The 23,601-nt window shown below is 55.2% G+C and overlaps 1 protein-coding gene across 2 annotated transcripts; it reads left to right on the plus strand.

Annotated features, from left to right (window-relative positions):
• Window positions 1-724: 724 nt before the first annotated feature.
• Pcgf3 (polycomb group ring finger 3) lies at window positions 725-22,247 on the plus strand. Of its 2 annotated transcripts, none has more exons than XM_015481839.2 (10): window positions 725-769; window positions 1,057-1,196; window positions 1,864-1,994; window positions 2,895-2,991; window positions 5,193-5,248; window positions 10,656-10,763; window positions 11,637-11,725; window positions 18,098-18,235; window positions 20,822-20,902; window positions 21,462-22,247. In XM_015481839.2, exons 3-10 carry the CDS (start codon window positions 1,886-1,888, stop codon window positions 21,507-21,509), a joined length of 726 nt encoding a protein of 241 aa, XP_015337325.1. In that variant the 5' UTR covers window positions 725-769; window positions 1,057-1,196; window positions 1,864-1,885; the 3' UTR covers window positions 21,510-22,247. The 2 variants fall into 2 exon arrangements, with proteins under 2 accessions (XP_015337325.1, XP_015337324.1); XM_015481838.2 differs by having other exon boundaries at window positions 1,877-1,994.
• The last annotated feature ends 1,354 nt before the right edge of the window (window positions 22,248-23,601 follow it).

The following is a 23,601-nucleotide window of genomic DNA, read 5'->3' on the forward strand; positions in this document are numbered from 1 at the left end:
GCACCTAGGGGGGCCTGGCTGGGCTCCTGAGCTCCCCTCAACATACAGCGGTCGCCAATCACTGCTAGCCCTGTCCCAGAGCACAGTCCCTGGTGGCCATGTGGTTGGAAGCCCATGTGGCTCTGCCAGGGTTGCTCTGGTTCTTCACTGTTGCAAGCGCCCAGCTCATGTCCTCATTCCCCTGAGCCGCGCACCTGCCAGGTGCCCACATGTTTCCTCATGCACATTCTCTTAGTGGGTGGGAAGTCTGACCAGGAAAGAATACAGTGCTCAGTGTGGGCATGAGGCTGCAGAAGTCATGGGTATCCCAGGAATCTAATGACAGATTTGTTCTTCGCAGTCCCTCTCCAGAATCCCTGCGCAGCTCACCCTGAAATCCACTGCCTCTCTTGGGGAGGTCCATGGACCCCCTTCCTGCCTTCTTGGGTCCAAAGCAGTGTGACAGAGCCCCCACCTCCATTCTGTGTCCCCATGAGCCAGGTTTCTGCTCTCATAGTTTCCCTTGGCTTTGGCTGGGCTGGGCTGGGCACACTAGGCAGATACTTCACCTGTCTCCATAGTAAATCCCCCTTCTTCGCCATCATTGATTTTCAATTTTTTTTTTTTTTAAGCAAGTAAATGAGCAGACATGTTTAACCACCCAAGGCTCAGAGCTGCTGGCGGTGGGCCCCTGTGTGGGCAGCACCTTGCCCCGTGTCCTGTAGTGACGCCTGTCTTTGCTTCTCCTCAGGCTTCACGATGTAGCGGGACCCCCGGCCCCCACTCTCAGGTGAGTGCATTTGAGCTGGCCTCCCTCCTCCTGTGCCTTTGAATCAATGGGCAATTCCCAGAGTCATGCTGGGTCAGTGTGTCGTGGCCACGGGCAGGTCTGCAGTTCCCTGGTGGCGTCTACGACAGCAACTCTCAGTGCCCAGTGCCTTCCTCTGGGTTAATGTGTCCAGTGGACTCTGTCCCCATTGCTGCAGGATTTGCTTGGTCCACTGAGAACGGAGTGGCAGGACTGTGTGCAGGAGTTTCAGTGACGTGACTAAAGTAACAGTGCCATTTCTGTGCTAGGAGATGGAAGCAGAGCAGAAGCCAGGAGGGAGGTGCCCAAGTGAGCCAGAGTGCAGAGGGAGAGAGGAGCGGCGCATCCGCGTGGTGGCCTGAAGCCTCCATGCCACGCGGGAGGAGGGACACGCAGACGTCCAGAGGAGGTGAGGCCCACCGGATGGTGGGGGGTGAAGATGGTGGTGTCTCAGACTGTGGGGGTGAGGCACAATGGGGAGGGGTGCAGTGTCAGATGGCCTCGCCAGCACTCGTGCCATACTTGTGACTGCGGAGAGCAGGTGTGTACCTGGAGCCCACGGGGCTGTGTGGGACACCTTGTGGGAGCCACCAGCTGTCTCCTGGGTGTGCAGAGGGGTTGAACTGCACTCCCCTCCTGACTCATGTGGGAGCTGCGAGCAGGAGGGCCTGAGCCTCAGCTGCAGTGCCTGCAGGTCAGGGGTGGCGTCTGGTTCAGACTGGCGCAGAGGGGGTCAAGCCCACAGGATAGCACTAGTCCTCCCCACCCTGGGGCTCTGGTGTCTTCCTGGCAGCCACAGGCCCTGGTGCACAGCAGTAGCTGGTGGTGGATTCCTAGAGTCAGGGCCATCCTCCACCTACTATCATATCCAGGGGCTAGGCCATGGACCAGAGGGCTGGCCTGGCTCCATGCCCACCTGAGAGGCAGGGATGGGCCTCTAGTTAGGAAGAGGACTTGGCCCAAGCAGCTAATCTGTGGACACCAGGCCATGGCACACTGTGCCATCCCTGGAGAGACAGTGTTTGCTGGAGGCTAGGTGAAACACATCGGAGTGGTTTAGATGGAAGTTGTCATAGGTTTCTCTTGCAGAAGCCAAAGATGTTGACCAGGAAGATTAAGCTCTGGGACATAAATGCCCACATCACCTGCCGCCTGTGCAGTGGGTACCTCATTGATGCGACCACGGTGACCGAGTGTCTGCACACATGTAAGTCCGCCTACAACTCTGCGCCTTCCAGATGGTTCCAAGGACCACAGTGACGGGGGTGGGTAGGCAGCTCCTCCTATGTGTTCCTGGGGACTTGGCTGTGTCTTACCAAAAGCTTTTAGTTCATGTGCAAGGGCAGCAGGGCCAGGAAAGGATCAGGGACTCCAGGAGAGGTCAAGAAGTACCCTGGGATTCCTGGAGATGAGACTTCCCTAGGGTCACGGGACACAGAGCTACTGTGTTGTTGCCATAGGGCCTATGGCATGGCGACTTTCTCCTTCAGCAGGCAGAGAGGCCTGTTTTACATTTCAAATGAAGTCTTGCACTTTTCAGGTGGGTGTCTACTGGTTTGCTCCTAGGGACTGATTACCTGTTCTGACCATCTGGGCTTGTGTGGGTTTCTCTGTTTGCAAAGCAGGTACTGGTCACCTACAGGGTGATGGTGCCTCTGGTGGCCGCTGAGGAGCATTTTGCTAACGCAAAGGCTCTGCACAGATGACCTCCCACTCCGCACTGCTCCCTTTAGAAAACACTCACCCATTTCAATACACACTTTATTAAGTTAATTGCATTAGAAGCCATTGGGCATAACCAGGTGATTTTTGTTGAATTTTATCATTTTGTGTTGTACAAAGAAAATGCTGTAGTCTTTCAGGCCAGCTTAGGAAAGCTCTCCACCCTAGTGCCCTTGCCTGCGGGACAGCCAGGACCCCAGTTCCCACTGCTGAGTAAAGCCCAAGGGGCGGTGCTTTCTTTCAGGAGTAAGAATGTGACTCTTCTGTGTCACACCTGCAAATGAGTCAGAGGTATCCTCCTTGGCTGCCATTTGGGGGGGGGGGGCAGGTGTGAACCAGTGTCTCCCTTCTGGACTTGCTTTCTCACCGAGTGCACCTTGGACAGTCTGCAGGAGCTGCCTGGTGAAGTACCTGGAGGAGAACAACACCTGTCCCACCTGCAGGATAGTGATCCACCAGAGCCACCCGCTGCAGTACATTGGGTGAGTGCACACCGCGCCAGGTGGAATGGGAGTGAGCAGCCACAGGCGTCTGACCCTCCCTGTGGAGCCGCCGCTCCGCAGGCACCTAGACATCAGGCCATGCAGTGGCCTAGGTTGCTGGAGAGATCTCCAGGCCACTTGGGATTTCACGAGTTTTAATGGAGTGGCTGAAGTTCAATTTGAAGTGTGAGTCAGGCCTGGGACCCACTTTCTGTGGAAATAACTTGAACCTGGAATGGGGCCAGGAGGTGAGGAGCTTGCCAGGTGGAGTTTCAGATTTGGGGGGCCACTGGAGGAAACACAGTGCCCCTATACCACCTGTGGGAGCAAAGAAAAGTCTAAAGGCAACTGTCGAAGGGCTTGGCGTATGTCTGTGTTCTGCTTAAACTTGTGCAGTGTGCAACACAGGGGAAGGTACCAGTCCTCAGAGGCCCTGCCAGCCTCCAGGCAGCCCCTCATGGTCCTGTGGCCCTTCGGGTGTCAGTTGGCAGTCTGGGCTTCTCTTCTCCAGGTGCCATCTACCTCTGGTGCCTTGCTGTTCTGGTTCTGCCTTATAGAGGTCCTCCTATGGGCTGATTGCAGTGGCTCTGTGTCTGCTCTCTTGGGGTACAGTTGTGCAAACCTGAGGGAGGGGTTTCCCCACAAGAACTACTGATGGCAATAGATGTAAGGGCCTTCATGCTGGCCGCCCCTTCTCCAGGTACTGCCTGGGGGACAGACCCTTTCCTCGAAGAATCAGGCTATTGTGCTAATGTGGAGAGAGTAGGGGTGGGGCTGGGACTGGAGCTGACCAGGTGCAAGGCCTTGGGGGCTTGGGCTTGGGTCCACAGGGCTGGGTCCTGCTTCTCGTCTCCAGTTCATCTCTGGGTTAGGACTCATGGCTGTGAGCTGGGTGGAGAACCTCCCCTGTGGAGGGTCCCTGGCCTTTGGGCCCTCAGCCCCTTCCTCCTCACAACCTGGGTGGCAGCCCCTATACCCTCCTCAAGTGCCCACCCTGCACTCACAGGGCAAGGCAGGCTGACCAGGGACTGCCACACCAAGGCTGGGTGTGGCACGGTCTTCTCAGCTTCAGCATTTGTGTTCAGGATTTACAGTGGCCAGGCTGGCAGACATCCCAGATAGGTGCTGGACCTGGGCTCCAGGGTCTGGCAGAGGCCATGGAGCATGTGACAAAGGGAGAGAGAGCGGCTCTCAGCCTGTGTCAGAGAAGGGGCTTCACTCCAGGGGCTGCCACTCAAAAGCCCTCTTTGCCATTCTTCCCCATCTGTTTGGCACCTGCTCTGAAGAAAGGTCCCTGCAACTCCTAGGCAGGTGGCAAAGCCTGGCGTCATGAGGGACCCAGATATAGAGCTTGGTGGCAGGCAGCATGGCCCAGTGTGTCCTGGGGTGGGCAAGATCTGGTGGGAGAGAATCGTGCTGGGAGGTGTCTGTGGCACTGTGTGCACTGAAGGCCTGCTGAGCACAAGTGTCCTGCTCAGGACATGGGCGAGGGGGGCCTGAGAGCCCGCGTGGCCCTCCACACTCCACTCTGCTCATGGAGTAGACCGCCGTCCTTGTAAACAGCTTCTGCACCTGGCCCTTGATGGCTAGATTTCTGTGAATTTTATGAAATTTTAAAATTTGTCAGTTATTTAGATATCACTAATTTGGTGCATAAAGGCTTTGTTTTTGTGGAAATTATGTTTAGAAATTAAAGTTGATTTGAAAACTAACAATTCTGTAACCGTTTTTGACCTAAAAAAGAAAACAGTTTCTTTTTTTTAACCTTTGTTTTATTTATTTATTTTTATGTGGTGCTCATATGCACTAGGCGAGCACTCTACTGCTGAGCCCCAGCCCCAGCTCAATGTCAGAAATTTTCCAAGGGGATCAGGCCTGACCTCATGGAGCTGGGGCCCCAGGCAGGAGGGCAGGAGCAGAGTGTGGGTAGGCCAGAGCTGCCCCGTGAGTTGGCCCCAGGTCCAGCAGGACAGGCATCATTGCTGGGGTGACCTTCTGACCTGCCATCACTGTTTGAAACACTCACAAGCAGCTGGAATCCACCTACATGATGCCTCAGTTCAGGTCATTGAGAACTTTGGGCAGCACATTTTTTCATATGCAAACTGAAAGGAAAACCCTACCAAAACCTGTGCTGACCACATGGACAATGTGAGAGTCACAGAGTAATGTCCCCTGACACCCCACTCTTCTCTCTGCAGTCATGACAGAACCATGCAGGACATCGTTTACAAGTTGGTGCCAGGCCTCCAGGAAGGTAAGACTCACATCCTGCGCTAGGTCGGGGGCTTGACCCTTGACTGAGGGGCGAGCTCGCAGAGCCCGGTGGCACCGTCTTGTGCACCCTGCTCCCGACTCCTGCTGGATTCTCCTCCACTCTTTCTGAGGAGTGCGGACTGTCTCAGTTCTGGGAAAAGGCAAAAACACCCCCAAGGGAGACGCTGAGACCTCAAAATGTGTTTGCAGCAGTGCTTGAGCTGCTTCCACAAGCTCACCAGGAGCTGTGTGCTCAGCCGTCCAGCAGCTCCACCAGGCTCCTGTGCCACCCGCTGCACCTTGCGGCTCATCCATGGTGTTAGCATTTGTCCTTTAGGATTGCTTAACCCAATGCCCACATGACTGGTGGGAGAGGCATGGGGATTGCTTCCTGCCAGATGCCGCTCCTGCTATTATCTCTGGTTATCCTGTGAATGCTCTGGCTTTTGGCTTGTGTTTGTTTCTGGTTGTTTCTGGCAGGATGAACACAGGGCTTGTGCTTAGGACTGACCCACAGCCTCCTCAGGGTGCCTCTGCACTTCTTATCCCGGGGTGTCCCCCAGGTCTGGACTTGCAGAGGACCCGCCTCCTGGGGTGGGTGGAATTGGCGGTAGCTCCAAGTTGCTCTGGCTACCCCTGAGCAGGTGCTGTCTGGCTCTGGAGGTGAGGGGCTCACCATGTCCTTGCTTCTGGGCGGGCAGTGGAGATGCTGTACTGCTCCTGCTGTTCCCTTCTTCTCCTGGCTGGAAGATGTTGACAAAGACACACTGCTGCTCAGGTTCCCTGAAGGTCTGTTTGTAGGGCAGGCAGGACAGACACAGAATCCTCCATCCTCTTTCCCGACACTCCGCCCACCCTGGCCACCTGTACATTGCCATTAGGGTCCTTTTGAAGCTGGGTCATGTCTATGGCCAGCAGACATCTCCTATTGGGCCAGGGTCCCTGTGGCATCCTGGCGGCCTGGGTGGCCAGTGCTCCCAGGGCAGGAGGTGCTGGGGCTACCCACGACTTTCACCACAGATGGGAGTACCCACCAAGACCGTAGGCAGTGCAGTTGCCTCTCCACTGCCATTTCTGGCACTGCTGCTTGGAGGAGAGTGGTGGTGTGGGAGGCCAGCTGGACTGAGCACGTGCTCACTCCTGGGCACTGCATCTCCCCCACCACACCAACCCATCCAGCATGGCACCATTGGCCCCACTTGGAAGTTGGAGGACCCGAGTTGGAGAGCCAGGTTCTCAGCTTCACGTCCTGAGCAGGAGGCTCGCACATTTGGGCTTAGCCCTCCTGCTGGCGCAACCCTAAGCACTCTTCTCTGACCGGCACATTTCCTCTGGGGTGGATGTCCTTCTCGAGTATTCTCACTCTGTCCAGGTGGTCCTCGGGTGAGTCTCACCCTGACGCAGCAGCTCACTTCCTTTTTGGTGGAGGTAGGCTGCAGGTCATCTGGCTTCCTTGGTTGTGCCAATGTTCGTAAACCTCATTCTCAGGCCAAAGTCTCCAAGTAAGCAGGGCCTTGTACCCATGAGTCACACCTGGGATCGCGGAGTGTGGCATCTGTGTCCCTGGGACAGCTCCTGGGTTCTCCTCTTGCTTTGCTTGTGAGAGGCTGGAATCCATTTAGTTGCCAGCTGTTTCTTTTTGGCTCTGTGGTATTTAAACCTGTCTCCCCCTGGCAAGACCTGTACTCTGAGCTAACTGGGTTGCCTCTTTCACACCTGAGGCCACCTTCCTGCTTTCCCTCCCCTCATGCCTAGGGCCTGGAGGATTTTCACACACTCAGCAGCAGACCTCCCTGCCCCTCTTCCTCTGCTCTGAATGGTCCCTTGTGGCCATGGAGCTGCTGGGGACATGGTGCCTGCGTGTCGTTTTATCTCATGCCCTGCTGCACTGGCTGGCACAGGTGCTGGCATCCGGCAGCCCATGCCTGGCTTCTGGTCTGCCTCCCTCCCTGTGGCAGGCTGGTGCCTGCTGCAAGCCAAGGGTCGTGCGCTCGTTGCTCTGAGCTGCAGGCAGCACTCTGCACATCTCAGCATCATGCCTGCAGAGTGAGAGCCTTCGAGCACCTGTACCAGTGCTGGTCAAGCTTTCTGTCATCATGCCACCCAGAATGTCCAAAAAAGCAGGCCCACAACTGACTGCCCTCCTGAGAGCACGTAGAACAGACCTGCTTAGCAAGAAGAACCACCTCGTGAAAGTGGGAAGCGACGGTGAGGCTGAAGTGAGGCCTGACTGGCCTGTCTGCTGGCAGGAGCCACATTTGCCACACACGTCAGCCACACGGCCACACGGATTTCAGCAACTTGGCAGCAGCCAGCCATCTGGGTCTTTGGTTTTGTTCTGATCTAAGGGCCGAAGTTATCTCTGCTCAGTGCTACCAGACCCTGAGTGACTTTGGAAGCCTCTCACTTCAGACCTACTGTTTCTTCCTGCCCATCCTGGTGCCACAGGGCAAAGCCACGCTCACCCCAGAGTGCAGGACCTCAGTGTGTGGGGGGGGACCTTGGCATGCGCTCCTGCCCTCAGCTTTCCCTCGCCCTCACAGAGTGCCGAGACAGTCGGCCCACAAAGAGAAAGTGCTGGTTTGGCTCAGTTTTGAAGGTTCCAGTCTGTGGCCAATTGGCCTGTTGCTTCAGGCCTCTGGAGAAGTGGCACAACCTGACAAGAGTGTGACCAGAGCAGAGCTGCTCACCCCAGGCCTGCGAGCACTGCGGCCCCACATCAGTCCCTTCAGAGGGTCTCCCGCTAGGTTCGGCCTCTTCTCTACCACTCCCTAAAGGGCCGATGTGGAGACCAAGCCTCGAGCACTGGGCCTTTGGGGGTTGCTGGTCCACACCACAGAGGCAGGACCTCGTTGTCCAGACTTGCCGCAGCTGTGCTTCCTGGTGCAGCACCGTCTGGGGCCTAGACACAAGTCCAGAGGAAGTCAGCCACATGGTAGAGGGGCTTGCACCCGGCCTCAGCTGGAGGACCACGCCCACGGCTCTGGGTGTGGTGAAAGGCCAGCACGGAGCAGGCCTCTGAGCTTGCCTCATTGCACACTGGAGAGGTTCACAGCACAAGCCTGTGTGGGGACCTCAAGTGAGACACGCAGGCCTCGTGGCAGACGAGCATGGGGACATGTATGTGAGCCCTGATGCCAGGCAAATAGTGTCGCCCCACAGGGGCTCCATCCTCACTCTGGAAAACTGCCCTTGGTGGCTGTCACTGTATTTTGAATTTCTTCAATAAAAATTTTTGGGGATTTGTTTCTCACCTGTTAACTGGGCTGTGCAGAGCCTCAGTTCTGCCCTCTGTCCTTCTGCCCTCTACAGGGAGAGCTCCTGCCCTGAGTGATGTACAACAGGCTGGCGCACATGCTGAGCAGGGCTTGCCCTGGTCTGCGGGCTCAGCCTCCCACCCCCAGGTTGGCTCCCACCATGGGCCCAGGGACACCTCTGTCAGACTGGCCCAGGTGGCCGATGGCTTTCCTAGGAGTGGCTGTGGGTCTCAATATTGCTGCTTCCTTTTCCGTTCCTTAAGGGGCATCTTGCAGATGGAGTCTAAGTCTGCGTGTCATGGCACATGTGTGTTGTGGCGTGTGCTCCTTTGTAGCAGATGTGATCTCTGTCCGACTGTGACAGAGGTTCCCCTGGGTGAATGGCTGCTCATCCTAGGGCGGCATGTGCATGGGGTTGCCTTGCTGTGACTGGCCAGTGCTTCAGCTTCTGTAGGAGCAGCCATGAAGGCTTAGGCACTGTGTGCTGCTGAGGATTGTCTGGAGGGCCAGCCCCGCGGTGGGACCCATGGCATTAAAGCAGTTCCAATCTTACAGCGTTACAAACAGGACTCAGCAGATAGCTGGATTCTGATCTCCTCCTCCTGATCTCCCTGGTTCTTTGGGAATAGATGGCTAGTGGTAGGATTTTCATGTCATTGTTAAAGTGTAAAGTGTTTTAGGCACATGACACCAAAAACAATCCCCATTTAATGTTTCAGTGTGTAGAGACATGGCATTGGGGCCCTTATTTTTATTCTTTTGTGTCCTCATGGGTAAGAAGTAAAGAAACAACATGAGCCAAGGTGTCCAACCCAAGTTGCTTTGCCTCATGTCCCCATGTCCTGTGGGCTTGCCATGCTGTCCCATGTCATGCACAGGGTGCCGTGCCTCCGTCTGGGCTGCTTTTGTACAGTGGGGGGACACCCCTTTCTGAGCTGACCCTGCTGGCTCTCAGGCTAGAGTGCACATGCCTCTCACCTCTAGCAATGCCCATGGCTCCTGCAGTGCTCAGCCTATACGTCTTCCTTTCTGCACACTTGGGCATTTTCAGAGCAGCTGTTTAGGGCTGGACACAGCCAGGACTCTGCCCAGGTGGTCTTGGGGCTCGTTGTCTGTAGGGAAAAACAGATATGCAGGTAAAAAATTCAATAAAGGACTTTTGTGTCAGCTACACAAATTAGTTATCACAGAGATGCTTAATAGGGCCGTCATCGAGCAACTCCCTTAAATTTTCTTGCTACCTGTGTGTCCTGAGTGGTGGTGTCCAGCCTCTTGCTTCTTTCCTGAGGTCTGAGCATTAGTCACATGGGTGGAGCGCTAGCTAAGAGTCACTCAGTAGCAGGGAACTGATGGTTCCCTGGAATAAAGGTGCCAGGCTGGCCTGCTGTCCAGTGAGGGTGCAGGTTGGCAGCTGTGTTCAGGCCCTCCATACACCCAGCCAGCAGGAGCTGCATGCTGCCTGCCTTGGGGCAGGCGGAGTTGCCCTGTCAGCCAGCAGTCTGGCAGATCTGGCAGAGGTAGAAGGATGGAAGGGACTTTCTGCCTGTCTTCAGGGGGAGTTTCTCTCTGGGGAGTGTTTCCTCCATTTTTGCCCTGTTCTGCTGCTAGATGCTGACACCAGGGGGCACTCTTGGCCCAGTGCCGGGTGGACACTGTCAGTACCCAGGAGGTTCCAGGCACTGTTGCCCTGGTCCTTTTCCTACTGGCAAGCCCACCCTCGGCCCGTGAGAGCACTCCTGCACTGCCTGTGGTAAAGTGGCCATGGGCACCAGACAGCACATCTGGATCGCTGAGCTGTTTACGCACAGTGGTGATACCCAAGGATCACCAAAGCTCCTTCTGTTACACCCCGGCACTCTGTGGGGCCACTCCATGATGTTGTGGGCAGCGGAGGGGGTCGGGTCACAGGGCTAGGGAGCCTCTCCACTCGCCAGGTTCTTGTGTGGTAGGGCCTCGCCCTGGTTCCTGTGCGCCGCTGCATGGTCCCACAGTGCTGCGTTGACCAGGAGCTCTTGCCTCACCTGCTGCTTTCTTGGCAATAGCAGTCTTCAGGATTCATAACCCAAATCTGCATTCCTTCTATGGCATCTGTGCAGTCTTGCTGAATCCCTTCCTATTGAAGACTGAAGGCTGTCTGTTAACTTTTAATAGCGGAAATGAGGAAGCAGAGGGAGTTCTACCACAAGCTGGGCCTGGAGGTGCCGGGCGACATCAAGGGGGAGGCGTGCTCGGCAAGACAGCACTTGGATCCCCGCAATGGTGAGTGGCTCCATGGCTGCATATGCCTGGGCTCCGTCAGGCCTCTGGTGCAGCTCTAGGTGGCTTCACCACCCATGAGGCAGCCCTTAGGGGTGCTGGGCGGGCATGGGGTGTGGGTCAGAGAGCCAGAGACACCAGAACGTGCCTGGAGGTCATGGTCAAAGGGCAGAGGGCCTAAGGAAGAAGAAGGTGAGGGAGGTGAGCTTCCTAAGGTTGGACTGTGCTGTCTTACCATAAAATGGCAAAATAACATTTGGTTTGGGTATGAAGTCGATGGCACCTTATAGTCTCTGCATACTGAACATTGTTCAAATCTTTGAGGCCTGGTATTTTTCTGGTGGACCACACAAGTTCCTGAGAAATCTCTGGACCACCCTGAGTACACCTGACGATGTGTAGACGGGGGAGGACCCTGGCCACCGCCATGTGGAGAGCCAGCCACCCGGTTCTCAGGAGTCATCCCAGGCCGGGGAGGTGGCCGGAGTCTGGCCCTAACCCTGTTGGGGTTCTGGGGCAGGCTCTGGAGCCAGGTGCTGTGGGAGCCTGGCGCTGGTCCTGCTGCCCACTGCTCAGTTATCTCTGTGCTCTCAGACAGGCTCCCCAAGCCTCGGGCAGCCTCAGGAGCCCTGCAGCCTGGGGCACCTTGTCTTGGCAGACCTTGGCTTGAGTTCCACTGGGCTCTTGTGGCCAGTCTCAGAGAGAGACTGTTGGTGGCACTTTGTGCTTCAGGGTTGAGAAGAGCCTGGCATCAGGCCTTCTCAATGCAGTTAGCACCCCTGGGTTCCCACCACTGCTCAGTGGCTTGGGATTCAGGGCCTCTGGATTTCAGTGGAGGGAATCCCCAACTCTCAGTGTTTTCTCTTTGTGTGACAGGTGAGACCAAAGCAGACGACAGTTCACACAAAGCCACCACAGAGGAGAAGCAGGAGGAGGATGACGACTACCACCGGAGTGACGAGCAGGTGGGCCCACGAGTCTCCCAGCGCCATGCCGGCTGTTCTTTCTTCCCTTTGGTGTACTACCAGACACACGGATGTGCTGTCCATTATACATTCCAGACCTAAACATGACAGTCCCCTCAGGTTCCTCCTCCCAGACGCTCTGTGCTGTGAGGAGCACCTGTGGGCAGTAAGAGGGACTGGGCTACTCCCACATGACCAGGCAACCAGGGAGCCTTCACATCCTGCTGCCAGCCCTCCCTAACATGCATCGTCCTCTGCAAACTCCAGCAGTCTTCCTGCTTCATGGTGAAGCAGAGCCTTGTCTGACTCAAACAAGGGCCAGGGACTATTGTGAGCTGCTGCTCAGTGGGTCTGGAGACCCTGGCCATGCTGGGGAGAGAACCAGGACATGTGGGAGAGCGACATGGGCCTTGGTGCCCACCCATGGCAGCTTTCTCAAAGCCTCACGCAGTCACCTGCAAATGCTTAGAATTGATCTTGCTCCAGGGTGATGAGCTCAGCATGTGGGAACGGGTAGTTGCAGGGAACTGTCCATAGCCAAAAAGGCTCGCTCAACGTCCCTAGATGGAAAGGAGCTTTGAGGGGCAGTCCCCAGCTGCCCTGTATTGTGGTCCCAGCAGCTGGGAGGTAGTAACCAGCTGCCAGGTACACCCCAGGGCACACTCCTGCCAACTCAGGTCAGGACCTTTGCAGAGGTAGGGTTGGGCTGGCCACAGCAGAACACAGCTTGGCTGAAATGTGGCTGGGGCAGAGCACAGGGACCTTTGATGTTTCTTTATCCACGTCTGCACTTTAATGACACTTGGTGGGCCTTGCCAGAAGCAGGGACAGGGCTGCGGGTGCCCTGGGTATGATGAAGGCAGCTCTAACTGCAGCCCAAGCCCTAGAGCAGAGGTCACCTTGGTGGTGTGGCCCCAGCCCATGCTGCTGTCTGGTCCTGAGTCTATGAGTGTCAGTCACCATCTGAAGGTGGCTTAGAGGGTTGCTCAAATGAGGCCCTGTCTCCTAGCCCTGTCCCCCTGGTCTGGGGGCAGCCCCTCTGCTCCCTGGGACTCAGCCCTGCGCCTGGACCATGTGGTCTTGCGCCTGGACCTAGTGCTATAGGTGGTGGAGGATTGTACCTAGTGTTCTGCTCTATTTGACTTACACTTTGCAGCTCAAGTTTTTTCCACTGTTGACCTACTGATCTTTGCTGCCGCACGCAGTGCCTGGAACTCCATGCTCAGGTGGCCTTGTGTGCATGAGAGCAGGCCCTGTTGTGCGCGCGCACACACACACACACACACACACACACACTGGTTTTCTCAACTCTAATTTGAAAAGTCCTGTCTGCTGTGCCCTTATGCTTGACAATGCATGTTTTATTTCAGCGTTAGTTACTGTGATCCAAATACCCAAGAACACCTTGGAGGTGGAAAAGTCGATCTGGACTCATGGTTCCAGAAGCTCGGTCTGGTTCTGGGTTGGGCGACTCCAGGGCTCTGGTCTGAGATGAGGCAGCACCTCTTGGCAGACAGACATGGTGGTGGCTCCATTCTCGGTGGCCAGGCAGCAGTGGGAAGGGGCAGGGCCCCTGGAAAGGCAGTGCTGTGGGGCCTGCCCCAGAGACACCTAGCCATGACACCCCTGCCTGCAGTCCCCGCCCACTCAGCCCAGTCCTGGTCCAGCTGTTCATCTGTGGATGCTCTAGCATGTCTGGGAGGAGCTCTGGGCACCGCACATGCAGACCACAGCACTTTTAGAGCCTGCTGCCCTCTGCTCACTTCCCACAGGTGCCTTCACTGGTCTCGTGCTCCTGTGTGCTCTTGCCTGCTGCGTGTTGTGTGGCCTGCCCTGCAGTGGGGGATCTGCCCTGAAGGTGCCACGGGTGCCACGGGTGCCCCATGTCCTGTGCTGTGTGCTCTCTTGCCAGCCCGTTTTAAAGTTTTGCTTTTTTCTCCCACATTTTTTCCTGGTGTATCACTGTTGTACATATTGACAGGATTTGTTGTTACAAAGTTGTACCTGCACACAATACACAATATAACAGTATGATTTGGCCAGTGTCACTCCCCAGCACTTTCTCCTCCCTCCCCACCTTCCATCTCCTGATCCCTCTTCTCTACTGATCGCCCCTTGATTTTCATGAAATCTACCCCACTTCTGTTTTCCTTTTGCTTCTCTAGCTTCAGCACATGAGAGAAAACACACAACCCTTAGCCTTCTGAGTTTGGCTATGTCACTTAATGATGGTCTCTACTTCCATTCATTTTCCTGAATGTGCCATGATTCCATTTTCTTTATTGCTGAATAAAACTATTTTGTGTATTTTTACCACATTTTCTATATCTATTCATCAGCTAATGGACACCTAGGCTGATTCCATAGTTTGGCTACTGTGAATCATGCTACTGTAAACATGAGTGTGCATGTATCACTGCAGTAAGATGACTGTAATACCAAGGAGGTCTAGCTGGGTCATGGTGGTTCCATGCCAAGTCTTCTGAGGAGCCTCCACACTGATTTCCTCAGTGGTTGTCCCACCAACATCCTCCACATCCTCTTCAGCATTGTTGTTTGTATCTTTGATGACTGCCACTCTGACTGGTACGATGTGAAATCTCAGGGTAGTTTGATTTGCATTTCCCTAATTTCTAACGATGTTGAACATTTTTTTATGTACCTGTTGGCCATTTGTATTTCTTCTTTTGAGAAGTGTCTGTTGAGTTCATTTGCCCATTTGTTATTGATTGGGTTATTCATTGTTTTGGTGGTGACTTTTTTGAGTTCTTTATATATTCTGGATGTTAATACTCTGTAAGAACAGTAGCTAGCAAAGATTTTCTCCTATTCTGTGGGTTCTCTCTTCAGATTCCTAGTTGTTTCCTTTGCTGTGTAGATGCTTTTTAATTTGTTGCTGTCCCATTTATCAACTCTTGGAATTATTGGCTAAGCTTTAGGGGTCCTACCGAGAAAGCCATTGCCTGTACCTAAAAGCTGGAGTGTTGACCCTATTTTCTTCTAGGAGTTGCTTAGTTTCTGGGTTGTTTTTGTTGTTTTTGTTATTTTTTGGTTTTGTTTGTTTTGTTTTTTGGGTACCAGGGATTTTGGTACTCAGGGACACTTGGCCACTGAGCCACATTCCCAGACCTATTTTGTATTTATTTAGAGGCAGGATCTCACTGAGTTGCTTACCATCTCACTTTTGCTGAGGCTGGCTTTGAACTTATGATCCTCCCGCCTCAACCTCCCAAGCCACTAGGATTACAGGTGTGACCACTGTGCCCAGCTAATTCAGAGGTCTTTGATCCATTTTTGAGTTGATTTTTGTGCAAGGCGAGAAATAAGGATCTAGTCTCCTTCTACATATGGGTAACTAGTTTTCCCAGCATCATTTGTTAAAAAGGCTCTTTTCTCCAGTGTAAAGCTGGCTTTTTGTGGTCAGGCTATAACCCCCACAGCTGGCTGTGTGGAAGGAGGTGCAGTTGGCCATCATGAGTCGACCAGTACATTCACCACCATTTGCTACAGGAGTATCTACCAGGAGACCTGCAAACCACACGGGTCTGTTCTGTCCAGCAAGCCCCACGTAACCCTCCCCGCCTCATTATTGAACTATTTACCTGAGCTGTGATATAGTAGGACAGTTCCCAAGATTATCTTGAGAATCAGGTGAGGTGGTGGTGCACCCTGTCATTCCAGTAATCAGCCAGGCCTTAAGCAACTTAGCAAGACCCTGTCTCTAAATGAAAAAAAAATAAGAAGCTTTGGGATGTGGCTCAGTGGTTAAGTGCCCCTGGGCTTCATGCCAAAGGAAAAAAAAAGGAAAGAGAAAGATTGTCTTGAGTAACTGGCGCTTTGCTCCTCTGAATGGCCTTGGGAACCAGCTGCCGGCTTTCCTCAGCAAGTCCTTGGAACCTTTACCAGAGAGAATCCGAGTGTCTGTAGATTCTTGTTGGGAAAAGGCAGAGTTCTAAGAGAGGAGTGCTCGTCCTTGGGCCTCTATGGTTGGTGAGCCTTGAGGCCGCCTGGCAGGGGTCTGCCTTCGACAGGGCTGTGCAGGAAGCCTGGGGAAGGTTTCTATGTGCAGCTCTGATGGACTTGGGTATGAGCAGATGAGACCAGCCTGGCCGATGACTGTGCACTGCTTCTGATCCTGCCACTGCCTCTGCTGGGTGCTCTGAAATGGCTAGGGACACTGCTGTAAAGCCAAGTCCTCGCTGAACTCATCCTACAGCCAAGCACACTCTGCCCCAGTGGCCTCTGCACACCCACATGCCTCAGGGTCTGGGCAGCAGCCCCTGGCAGGGGAGGACTCCTGACGTGGCCGTCAGTAGGCCCTGCCTGCCTTCTGTCTTCCACAGAGCTGAGCTCAGGCTGGGCACAAGGCTAGCTTCCTCACCAGAACCCTGGCTGGAGCAGGCAGCTGGGCCCAGCAGACCCGTGTCTTGGTCTGGCTCAGACCCCACACCGTGAAGGGTGCCTTGTGCCTGCCACTGCACTTGGGCCACACCCAACCTGGGGTCAGCCGTCTGTGATCAGTCCCCTCCTGAGCACACGTGGCCCCTCAACCAGCGCCACACATGGCCAGCACACACCTGCAAGGGCAGTGGCCCTTGCGCTGAGTTGTGCCAGTGGGTGTCCACCCCATGGGTGTCCACAGGGGGGTGCTTCCAAGCTGTCACTGTGGCTCAGCTCCTGGTGCACACAGATTCAGATGTTTCTCCAGTTTTGTTTTGGTTGACATGTGCCTGGAGTTAGTTTTGAAACAACTGTGATGCTTTCTGTAGCTATCTGCTAGGGATTTTTAAACCAAATCAGAAGTTTTCCTTAGCTGGCAAGTAGCTTTGCTTCCCCGTGACCACAGGTGAGTATGAGCAAGTCTCTGCCACTCTACAGCCCCGTGTTTCTCTGTTCCCCTTTCTGGCACCAGGTGCTGTTGGTGACAGAATTGCTAAATTTTCTGTAATCTGTTTGCTGCCACTCGCTTGCAGGTTGTAAGTTCTGCTTCAGCTCGTCTAGTGGCCACAGATCACTCAAGTGAACAAACGTCTGCATGCTGAAGGTCCGGGGTTAGCATCGCTCTGCACCTGCCCACCTGCCTGTCTGGACCCTCTCTTTCTTCCTCCTTCATCTCTCTTCCTCCCCAGGGTCTTTCCCCCTGAGCTCCGCTTTTCACAGTTGCTTGCTGCTGACTTTGCTTCATTCTCTTTGTTGGTTTTGTCTTGTTTTTTTTTACTGGGATTGAACCCACAGTGCTCTACCAGGGTCACCCTCAGCCCTATTTAAAGCATTTTTTTATTTCAAGACCAGGGTCTCACTAAGTTGCTGAGGCTGGAACTTTTGATTCTGTGCCTCAACCTCCAGAGTCACTGGGATGATAGGGGTGCCACCATCCTGACACTCTCGGTTACTTATCTGCTTGGTTCTGTTTCTTCCTGACTTGAGGTCCACTGTGCCTCACCATTTAGGACTCCTGTCCAGTGTTCCCATGTGGGGCCCTGCCCCAGCCCCACAGCTCCTACACACTGGCTGGACATGGCTGTCCCTCCAGCTCACCTCTGTTGGTGCTCTGCTTCCTTCCCTACTTCAACTGGTGCCTGTCTCTGTGCCTCTTGTGGTTAGCTTCCTCTAGAGATCTCTCGGAGGTTAACCCTCCACACTGAGATGGACCATGGCCAGCCGCTGTTGGGTTCTAGCTTCATGTTTGCTAGTTGATGATGTGCCTGCATCTCACACGTGTAACTCTCCCTTTTGCATCTCTTACCACTTTAGACATCATGTGTCAGTTGATTCTTTTATCTGAATTTTAAGGGGCCTCAGTGTTCTCCAGGTACTGTGTTCCCACCTCCTGAGGTGGTAGGCTTCCGCAGCAGTCCTGGGAGATTGCCTTTGCCTTGTGGGTGGCCAGGATGGGTGGGTGAAGTGGGTGGGTGGCTCACAGCACTAGAATCCTGTGGTACCCCTGCCCTGACAGTTGGAGGCTGCTGCTCCTCCAGAGAACTGCACAACCACATTGCGGTTCTGCTAGGGACTGCCTTTCCCCAAGGCCACACTGGTCTCCATGTCTGCCTCATCCTCAAGGCCACACCTAATGCCACGTCCCTCCGAGCTTCTCTGAATGCTCCAGCCACCCTGCCAGGGTTCTGCCAAGGCTCCCTCAGGGCATCTGTTTGCCAAAGGCAGGATGGGCGGGCTGACTGCAGAGGGCAGGGTGACAGCAGGCAGTTTGAGGAGACTGTCCAAATACCTGAAGGAGAACTGCAGCGATGGAGAAAAGCAGCTTCTGACTTTAGAGGCCCGGCTCCTAGCCTTAAGGCAGGGCCATCAGTGGAGGCCTGCAGATCAGAGACCTGCTGACAACTGACTGCTGACATGGCCCTCTGTCCCCAGGTGAGCATCTGCCTGGAATGCAACAGCAGCAAACTGCGGGGTCTGAAGCGGAAATGGATCCGCTGCTCAGCGCAGGCCACGGTCCTACACCTGAAAAAGTTCATCGCCAAGAAGCTAAACCTCTCCTCCTTCAACGAGGTAACTGCTCCTCTGTCAGCAGAGGAGATAGGCGTCGCTCCCCACTCGTGAGAGATCCTTCTCAAGTTCTTTGTTGTGGTTGTTTTTTCCCCACAACTTTGGAAATTTTAATAACAACAAAATTCCTGCTGGTTTTTCCTGCCCCGCCAGGTCGTCCACAGGAAAAGCAACAGAGGCTGTGGGAAGAGAGGGTGCTTGGAGTAGGCTGGAGACTTGTCCTGAGGAGCAGTCCTGCTCCTGCAGTTTGCCTCCTGCGTGGATGGTCAGGATGGGTGGGTGAAGTGGGTGGGTGGCTGCCAGCTTTGAGGTTGTAACAGTAGTGAAACTTGTCTGACCCAGAGCCTGGGCATCGGGGGCTGTGGAAGAGAGTGCGTCACCACAGCAACCATGGCCCTCACATGGAGGTGCAGATGGCCAGCAGGAGCCAGTTCTTCTGGGCCCAGGCCAGGCTCCATGACTGGTGGTATAGCATTATAGGCCCCTCGGGCTGGGTGAAAAGTGAGCTCTGGGGCACAGACACAGGGGCAGGAGAGGCCAGTGGTAAGAGCTGTGAGAGAGAAAGGTCAAGGTGTTGTGTAGGACCCAGGTGGCTGACACGAGGTGTGCTGAGGAGAGCAGTGTGTGGACATGGCCTGGCAGGTGAACCACGGCCTAGCCAGAACCTGCGGACGCACTTTATTTGGAAATCAGGTCTTTGTGGACATAATCATGTTAGTGATCTTGAAATGAAATAATCCTAGATTATCTTCTGGACCCTAAATCTAATAACAAAAGAGCCCTGTATGGGAATGAGGCGGTAGAAGGTGAGACAGACTCATGGAGTCCTCTCAGTCCCTCAGCCCCGGGTCGGGACTTGACCCCAGGGTGGCTCAGGTGTCAGGACAGGCTTACTGCTCTCCTGCTGTCTGCTGCTCTTGGGGCCTGTGAGGATGTAGCCTAGAGGCCCTCAGCAGTTGCAGCCCTGCCTGTAGAAGGCCCCTGCTCCTTGCTGATTTCCCAGTCTGCTTCTGCACACAGCCACAGAGGCCATGTGAGAGGCCCCAAGGGCCTCTGCAGGGCCACAAAGCCAAGTCTCAGGAGGCCAGGAAGGGACCCAGTCCTGGCCCAGCACAGCCCCATAGGACACACTACACATGCCAGCCACCTGGAGCCCAGAGAAACCAAGTCCAGATGCAGCTTGTGTTGGGAAGAAAGCAGAGGAGAAAACAGGGAAGGGCTGTGGCTTGGCTTGCATTTCTGTGCTGAACAGCAGCCCCACTGGTAGCTGGCCTGGAAGGGGTGAGGGGACTTGGGGTTCTGTGTAAGAGGAGGCAGAGCTTGTTAGAGAGAGCACGAGTACACCCTGGAGGGGAGTGGTCCTGGGTAAGCCTCTCTCCCTGGCACAGAGAGCTGTCCTTGGGAGTGGCAAGAGGCGTTGGGGTGTCTGCTGTGGTCCCAGAGCTCCGGGATCCCACAGTCTGCTCTCTAGCCACTTTCACAGGACAGAGGAGCCTGTGTGAGAGGACAAGAGGCGCAGGACACGTCACAGGTGACACCCTGCCTCGCAGGGCACAGCAGCCACTGCTCTGCATAGCACAGGGTGTATGAAAGCAGAGCCATTGGCATGCCCCCTGGATCACCACTGCATGCAGTCGGAGACATGCTGTAGAAAACACGGGAGAGAGTGCCAGCTGCGAGCCTCCGAACCAGGAGCACCCCAGAGCCCTGTCATGTGGATGCTGAGCAGCCGCTGAGCGGCTCCTTACAGACAGGCCCTGTTGTGTGGGTGCAGGTTCACGCACCAAACAAAGGCACCCTGGGGTGTGGACCTGGGTGTTGGGGCTGGGTGGGCCTGGCAGGAGCTCTTCTGCCAATCAGCGTGATGTGGGACCTAAAGTGGCTCCAAAAATAGTCTGTGTATAGTAAGAAAAGCCTGGGAGCCCTTTTTCTTCACTGCAGTGGGGGCCAGGATGGTGGGGAGGGGGCCGATGGGCAGGGCACCTCTGTGGAAGCAGCCTGGCTGGTAATGTGATGGACAAGGTCATTACAGGTGTGCACTGAGTCTCCACTGGACCTCTCAGTTTCCCTCCCACCTGCACTGTCCAGGTACCTTGGTGCCATCCTTGCTGCTGACCAAACTGCTTCTGACCTTCCAGGTTCTTGAGGCTGTCTGCTCAGGAGTGGACACATGTCCTGCTCCTCAGGGAATGGAGGCAGGGACACAGATAGTACATAGATAGGACAGCACGAGCCCTCCGGGGCTCACCCAAGAAGCTATGAGCCTGAGCAGGATACAGCATGTGCAGCTTTGGGGCTAGAGTGGCCAGGCCTTGTCCACAGGCCCCCTGTGGCTGAGCCCTGGGCCTGTGTAGGGAGGCTGCCCCTCAGGAGCAGTTGACACCTCACCTTGTGCTTGCTCCAGTTTCCATTCCTGTGGGGCAGGAGTAGGTGGACAAGGGAGTCACGCCCTTCTGCGGTGCTCAGGGGACATCACAGATGCCCGGGAGTATGTTCTCTCCTGCTGGCAATGTCATGGGTCTCCATGCAGGTCAGTGGGGCCTTAGCCACAAGCCAGCATGTCCCTAATGCAAGCCCCTCTTCCACCAGCTGGACATCTTGTGCAATGAGGAGATCCTGGGCAAGGACCACACCCTCAAGTTCGTGGTGGTCACACGGTGGAGGTTCAAGGTGAGCTTGTGCCTGTGTGCTCCATGGTGCTCACTGCCCTGAGAACCCACCATGCAGCTCTCGTCTTCCTGGGCTCTCACCCTGGCTGGGCCTCCTCAGGAGGGGTCCTCAGCCTCCCGCTCCTTGTTGGGGCAGGAGGCAGTGACCATTGTGCTCAGCAAACCTGCAAACCTTTGGTGGCTTACTGAAGCAGGGAACCATAGTGGAACCCCCATCCTGGGCAGAAAGGGCAGGAGGTGACTGGGCTGAATGAGGTCAGGGCTCCCGTGGCCAAAGGGGTGAGACCTGGAGCAGGACAGACCACAGCCGGCACAGATGGCAGGGGCAGCAGGTGGAGGGGCTGGCACTGGACCTGAGCAACGCACAGGTGGTCTCTGGATTACCTGGACCAAGGACGGACGTGGGGCTCAGTCCCCAGCAGCCCTGCATGGCCCTGGACCAGGGGAGTCGAGGGTGGCACTGTGGGTCTTTTAGCATGGGGCATGGCTCCTGCCTTCCTAGGAGGTGGCGTGTCCACTGACCCTGGTGGCCTACTGAGCACCATGACTTTGTCTTACAGAAGGCCCCCCTCCTGCTGCACTACAGACCCAAGATGGACTTGCTGTGAGCCTGGCTCTTCAGACTGGCCCTGTGTCCCAGGGGCCACACAGCCATGCGCAGCACCCGCAACAGAACTTGCTTCTGGGTGCCGGGTGGACCAGACTTCTGAATAGAGAATATTTATAACTTTTGTACAAGAGGATCCACACCCTACAAGACACTACCAGCACGTGTTTACAGAGGATGAAAACACTTGCAGTTCTGCGCAGCCGCACGTGCTTACCCACCGCAGGCCCTCGGCCGGCAGGCGCGGCACGAGGCTCCAGGTCACCATCCCACAGACCTCCGCTCGCTTTCCAGGTCTCGAGAATCTGAGTTCATTTCAGTTTAGTTCACGGATCGGTTTCTTAATAAGCCTCAAAAATACCGTACTTTTATTGAGTCCTTCCTAAGTTATTGAAAAAGTCTTTTCATGGTAAATATTTATGTTGCCTTTAGCTTCCTGAAGACTTAGAAGATATATAAAGATTTAATTTAAAGCATACCAAAAGAGGCTTGCGTTGGTACTGAGTGGGCACTAGTGTCCACCCCACCTCGGGCAGCACAGTCCAGGCATGCGTCCAGGTGCACGTGTGGGGCTGGAGGGCCCGTGCCACCCAGGCTCCCAACATGGCTCTGGCGCACCGGCTGGCAGACCAGAGGTGGCTCAGCCCGCTCAGCACGGGCCTAAAGACCCTTCTTGTTTTTAAAAATCTCATTTATTAAAAAGGGCACAGATTGTTTGGTGCCATCATTTAGTTTCCTACATTGTCCTCCCCGTTTCTGTGCTAAGGAAGAGTGTTGGGCAGGGGCTTGTCAGACCAGTGTGGGGTTGGGGTGCTGGTGCTGGGTGCCTCCAAGCAAGACCAGCAGGGTTCTCCCTCCTGTAGATGGAGGCCACTGTGCTTTCCCACCCTTGTCCCAGGAAGGTGCTGGGTTGGGGTGGGCAGGCCCAGGGGAAGCAGCTCCCCCAGCACATCTTTCCCTGGTCACAGGCAGGGTGCTTTGTGCCAGCCCGCCCTGCTCCCCAGTATCGCGTTGCTGTTGAGTTAGAGGATGAGTTCTGCCAGCAAGTACACGCAGACCCCCACCCACGGCAGAGGGGCGAGCTCCAGCATAGGAGTCCTGGTGTTTCTGGGGAGCTTTGGGACCCCTCTCTCGACCCTGCAGGGCAAGCATTACCCTGACCCCATGGTCCCTGCCAGGTGCTGCCCACCAGTTCTTGTTGGGTAAATGGGAGTCTCGGTCTGAGGCCAGGTCACCAGGAGGCCTCACCAAGGCCTGGGGTTTTCCTGGGATTTGCTTGGAAAGCTGTGGTGGGCTGTCAGCATCCAGCTCTGCTTATTTTCTTCTGCTTCCTGCTTCACTTACGCAGAATGTCGGAAGCAGCAGCCGTGAGACCTAGTGTGAGGGGCAAGGAAGCATCGGAGTAGCTGGTCCAGTTCCTGGTCCTTCTGAAGCAGACACGTGCTGTGAGGGGCTGGTCAGAGCCCACCTCCTCGAATAAGCCAGGGCCATGAGAGTTAGTGCTCCAGGCTTGCTGTTCAGCACATGGTCTCTAGGGTTGCTCTACAAGGATTTATGAGCAAGCATTACCTGTCTACCTCAAAACACGTACTGCTGAAGCCTCCCACAGAGCCACGTTGTCACAGAGCACTTCTAAGTGTGACGTTAGAATGTAGGTACGTCCTGTGTGGTGAAACTAAAGAGAGGTTTGACACGTGAGCCTCCAGATTCCAATCGAGCTGGTTCACACAAGAATGAACCCCAGTGTGCAGCCTTCTGGTATGTGTGTGGCCTGCGGATGCCATGGAGTCCCGGGACGTGCTATGGTGCTAAGTTGAGAGCTCTGCCGCAGCATGGTGGACGCCGCGGCCAGCAGCCCTGCTCCTGTCGCTGCAGTAACTTGACCAAACCTCAGCAGCAAAAGTACCTATTTTTCTAAGATTCCATCGCGTGGCTGTCTTCTCTGCAGGACGGCCAGTGCCCTTCGCCCTTGGTCTGATGCGTAGCCTTACCTAGTCAGAGCCTGGAGCTGACGAGCCTGCCTCGCCTGCAGGCCTGAGGGAGCTTGTCTGACTCCAGGCCGCCCGTGTTCCAGCATGACCACCAGGGCCAGT

Source organism: Marmota marmota, unplaced genomic scaffold, assembly GCF_001458135.2.
Source record: "Marmota marmota marmota unplaced genomic scaffold, marMar, whole genome shotgun sequence".
Classification (NCBI taxonomy): Eukaryota; Metazoa; Chordata; class Mammalia; order Rodentia; family Sciuridae; genus Marmota; species Marmota marmota.

Coding starts and splice junctions, on each gene's coding strand:
- Pcgf3 (XM_015481839.2), top strand. CDS start 1,886: ATGTTGACCAGGAAGATTAAGCTCTGGGACATAAATGCCCACATCACC. Junction 2,992..5,192: donor CACCCGCTGCAGTACATTGG/GTGAGTGCACAC, acceptor TTCTCTCTGCAG/TCATGACAGAACCATGCAGG. Junction 5,249..10,655: donor GGTGCCAGGCCTCCAGGAAG/GTAAGACTCACA, acceptor AACTTTTAATAG/CGGAAATGAGGAAGCAGAGG.